Source organism: Nicotiana tabacum, chromosome 7, assembly GCF_000715075.1.
Source record: "Nicotiana tabacum cultivar K326 chromosome 7, ASM71507v2, whole genome shotgun sequence".
In the NCBI taxonomy this organism is placed as follows: domain Eukaryota; kingdom Viridiplantae; phylum Streptophyta; class Magnoliopsida; order Solanales; family Solanaceae; genus Nicotiana; species Nicotiana tabacum.
The window spans coordinates 169,596,092-169,601,210 of record NC_134086.1 but is presented as its reverse complement, the minus strand read 5'-3'; the positions used below and the strand labels follow the sequence as shown (position 1 = coordinate 169,601,210).

Sequence of the window (5,119 nt, the reverse complement as noted above, 5' to 3'; positions counted from 1 at the left end):
ATACCAAATAGGATATATAGCTAATGTTTGAATAACTAATGCATAAGTTCAAAATGTGTACCAAACAATATATTATTAATATACAAAGTGTTTTATTTAATGCATCTTACCAAACGACCAAATAATAGACCATGCATGATGTATTGTGCTCAATAAATTGGACCATTCAAATTTCATCAATAATGCCATTTGACGTAAACAGGAGTTAGATTTGAGCATGAAGTGTGGGCCCCAATTAGGTTTGACCAGAGACCAACATAACCATGGTTAAATGAACAAGTTCAAGTTCAGATCAGCGTAGTAAATAAATGAAAACCACACGTGTGGGGTTGAGGGTACTAAGGGTGGTACCATTTGGTCAGAATAAGAAGAGAGAGGAGTCCTACGGCCTGTTGGGTTTCTCTCCGTATATAGACCGAGAAAAAGTAAAAGAGAATTTGCAGACTCCTTTTTAGTTTTAGCTTTTTTCTCTATATATAAACCAAACATTTACTGATACCCAAAGACTCAATTCACTGCAATCCCTTAAAGCAGATAAAGAAGAAAAAGAGTTAAGGAAACATGCCTGGAAGTTTAGACCCTTTGGATGTGGGCGTTCAAATTCCATACTACTTTCGTTGTCCAATCTCCTTGGAGCTTATGCAGGATCCGGTAACAGTTTGTACCGGTCAAACGTACGACCGGCAAAGTATTGAGTCCTGGGTGGCCACCGGCAATACTACGTGTCCTGTAACAAGGGCGCCGCTTAGTGATTTCTCTCTTATTTCAAATCATACTCTTCGCCGGCTTATACAGGATTGGTGTGTTGCGAACCGGGCTTTCGGAGTTGAGCGGATTCCGACGCCGAAACAACCGGCTGATCCGGTTTTGGTCCGGTCGTTGCTGAATCAAGCAGCGGCTGAGTCGAATCATTTGAAGTCTAGGCTTTCGGCGTTGAAGAGACTCAGAGGACTCGCTCGTGACTCGGATAAGAATCGATCCGTAATTTCGGCGAACAATGCACGTGAAATCCTTTTGTCTATTGTGTTCTATCGCATGGATTCCGACTCGTCCGAGTTGAATCACGAGTCTCTCGCGCTTCTCTCTTTGTTCCCGCTCTCTGAAGGTGAATGCTTTTTTGTTGCTTCCGATCCGGACCGAGTTAGTTACCTGGTTTCTCTGCTTTTTCATCCTTCTATCGATGTCCGAGTCAACTCAGCTGCTTTAATTGAGGTTGTCGTCGCCGGAATAAGATCGGAGCTCCGTGCACAAATCAGCAGTATAGATGACGTCTTCGAAGGAGTAGTCGGAATTCTGAATTATCCATTAGCCTATCCGAGAGCGTTGAAAGTCGGAATCAAGGCGCTGTTTGCTTTATGCCTAGTGAAGCAACACCGCCAAAAGGCAGTGGCCGCCGGAGCGGTGGAAGCGCTAATTGACAGGCTACAGGATTTCGAGAAATGCGATGCGGAAAGAGCGCTTGCCACGATCGAACTCCTCTCCAGGATTCCATCCGGATGCGCCGCCTTAGCGTCGCACGCGCTAACGGTGCCTCTGCTGGTGAAAACCATCCTGAAGGTATCGGAGCGTGCAACGGAGTACGCCGCCGGTGCACTGCTATCGCTCTGCTTGGCGTCGGAACAAGCTCAAAAGGAAGCGGCTGCCGCCGGCGTCTTGACTCAACTGCTGTTGTTAGTCCAAAGCGATTGTACAGAACGCGCAAAGAGAAAAGCGCAATTGCTGTTGAAGCAGCTACGCGATTGTTGGCCGGAGGACTCCATCGCCAATTCGGATGATTATTTTGCCTACAGCGACGTCGTTCCTTTTTGAGTAGTTCACCATTCTTACCTCTGTCTTGCACAATCTCCCCCAATTTTTGTAATTCGAGTAAAAAAAAAATCAAGTGTCTAGATTTTGCTAAATAGGGTATTATTCCAGTGTATGTAATTTTTGTACCTAAGAAAACAATTTTTTTTGGCTGGAAAGTTGTTTTTTTCTTTTCTAATTGCGGTAACACACAAAAAAAAAACCTAGTTATTGTATTAACCCATAACATAAACTCTTTACCTATAGTTTCTTTCCGTATTATTTTTAAAATTTAAGTTATATATAGTGATGACTGTTACTACAATAACTATAATTTTTTTTAATGAAAATTAATATTTCACATGGAGTGTGCATCTTTACCTTGATGATTATTTCAAATAAAGTTATCTTTTTGAATTATCAATAAAGACTTTTAGATATTTGCACATTGTACATGCAATTCAAACATTATTTTATTTAATTCATATAATTTTTAAAGAGTTACTCCATAATGCAAGGTGGTGGTCACACTAATTGGAAGATGAAGGAAAGGGACAGTTCAACTTGCCTTTGACCGTGGACTACCTCATTAAACCAGATGTGCCTTAGCGGCCGTGGTCCGGCTGACGGGAGTGGCAACTAACTTAAACCTATATGAAGTCTAATTTATACTATATTAAAAGCACGAAAGCCCTTAACGAAATATTATTTGTCTTTTTTATCCTGTAAAGCTTGATTTCATACTAGACAAATTAGTCATTTTATTATTTCTCCTAATTTTGTTAGGACTTTAAAATCACCTAAGATTTTCTTATTATATCTTTCCTTAATCCTTTTTTGAAGTATACTAGAATCCTCCCACTTTCTTATTCTGATGTAACTCTCAATTCATGAATAGAGCCCCAAGAAAAAATGCTCCCCACGTTTCATTTTATGTAACTTAGTTTGACTACGCAATAGTTTACAAAAGAAAGAAAGAGTTTGAATAGTGTGTATCAAACGAAAAATGTGCATCATTAACTTTTAATATAGTATAGTTATGTAAACAGTCATAATATTTGGCAACATGTAACACATTATTTATCAAACCTAACGTGATTAATTTTCCATCCAAAGAAAAGCTATATTTTCATTGTTGGATATCCTTCGACAAATATAAGAAGTATAAAAAAAATCAAGAAAATTAATTTAAAAATTAATTTTACACTCAAAATAATCATTAATTATTTTCTAACTTTTAGAATGTTAAAATTAGCTGAAATTTTACTTATTATATTTTTTTTGTTTGAACTATGTAAAAATCTTAATATATAGAATTATATGACGTGTAATATATTTATTAAATCAAAACTAACGTGAGTATTTGCCATTCAAAGCAAAGCTAAACATCCATTGCGATATCCTTCCATTGTGATATTACCATTGTTTCAGCTATCGTTTCTCTTTTACTATAATTCAAGGGTCTAAAAACTATAACTTTATCGCTTAAAATTTGAATGATTATAATAAAATAACAATAAATATTGGGTTTCTACCTTATTTTTTGTGACCTTTATTTTATATGACCATTCGATCAAAATTTTCGTATGATAACCTACATATGAAGTCTTTTTTTTTATAACCATTCTAATAAATGACAGCTTCATATATTTACGTTATTTTTTATAAAGTATTAACTCTAATATTAGAGTATTTTTTAAGATTTTATATTATTATTTATTTATCAAGATAACGGGCTAAAAATGATCAATGTTCATCATATTTAAGAACTTATACTTTTTATTTTATTTTATTCAATAACTCACATTATTTAATATTTTTTCGTATTTTAAAATAATTATATATTCATTGATACAGGGTACACGCGCAAAGCGCGTACCCAAATAGTAGTTCATCCAAAAGAGAAGAGAGCTGTTTTTAAAGAGATTTGGAAGGCAAGAACACGGAAGAAGGACAGAGAATTTCCTTAGAGTTTTTATCTTCTTCTTTTTAATTCCATTGTTGATTATGACTTTATATAGTGAATTTTTATCTCTTAGTATGAGTAGCTAAACCTGTCATCTAGGGCTGATGGAACCAATTGTTGGATGAAGTCTTGACTCTATTTTAATATAATTGAGCCGTTTTTACTCTATGATTGTTCAACTACGTGTTGTCTTGTGATTAATTGAAAGGGCTCTTGATTAATCGTGTCTAGTTGTGTTGCTTGAGAAAGAACACTTGGTTAGATTGTTGTTGAACAACACCACTTTCGGGTAAGTTAAGAGATTAATTACTTGAATTTAAAAGTAGGATTAAAGATAACGAAGCTTTGGTGGGATAACTCTAAGTTGCATAAATTGTTAACTAGAGTAGTTCGAGAGAATGCTTCTAGTAAATTATCATAATTGATCAAGAGATAATTGCGGCAGCCCAGGACTCATATTTCTAATAGAGTGTTACAGCGAGATTATAGCTAACGTGTCAGAAATTAATCCGACAGTTGGGAAAATCAATAACCCTAGACCATTTACCATTGAATTCAACTATATTCTAGATTATTGCTAGTGGTATTGTTATTTTTCCTTAGTTAACTAAATTCTACTCGTTATCCATTAAAAATCTTACATCCGGGAATTGTTTGAGCTATTCATTAGCAGTGTTAAAAGTTGTAGTAAATAGGTTAGTTCCTTGTGAGATTCGACTCCGTACTTGAACCAAATTATATTTGTAGCGATCACTTAGTCCTTTTTATAAGGCATAGTTGGGCGTGATAAAATTTTGTCGCCGTTGTCGGGGAACTAACGGTGTTATTTATTGCAACTTGGAAGAATTGCTAGGATTATTAGTTTAGATCAATTTTCTGTGGTGTTAAAAATATTTCCATTGAAATTCTCACGTTTGAACTCTTCTGTGACTCAGGTGCATGCCTAGAAGCTCTCTGATAATTGGTGAACTCTTTGAAGGACTATCAGATCTCGAGAAAGCATTCCGGACATTGAACCGGGCTAATAGGAAGAACAAATAGTTAAAACAAAATGAACAAATTAAAATTGAAATGGGTGACGTAGACAACAAGAATGATCGAGATGACCCAAACATTAGAGTAGTAGCACCTCTTGTGCCGGAAGCTGCTCTCTATGATTGGGCGCAACCTACTACTTATTACCTAACCACAACAATTGCGGTTCCTCAGATACAAGCGGAGACATTCCAGATTACCAACAACATGCTGCACCTATTGCAGAATAAATGGCTTTTCTCTGGGTCATATATCGAAGACCCACAACAACATCTGAAGAACTTTCTATCAATATGTGTCACTCAAAGACAATCGAATGTGACTCCTGAGGCA

General features: G+C 36.2%; 1 protein-coding gene across 1 annotated transcript; it reads left to right on the top strand.

Annotated features, from left to right (window-relative positions):
• Positions 1–339: 339 nt before the first annotated feature.
• LOC107769337 (U-box domain-containing protein 26-like) lies at positions 340–1,964 on the top strand. Its single transcript, XM_016588542.2, has one exon. The coding sequence runs from the start codon at positions 562–564 to the stop codon at positions 1,807–1,809; it is 1,248 nt and encodes a 415-aa protein (XP_016444028.1). The 5' UTR covers positions 340–561; the 3' UTR covers positions 1,810–1,964.
• The last annotated feature ends 3,155 nt before the right edge of the window (positions 1,965–5,119 follow it).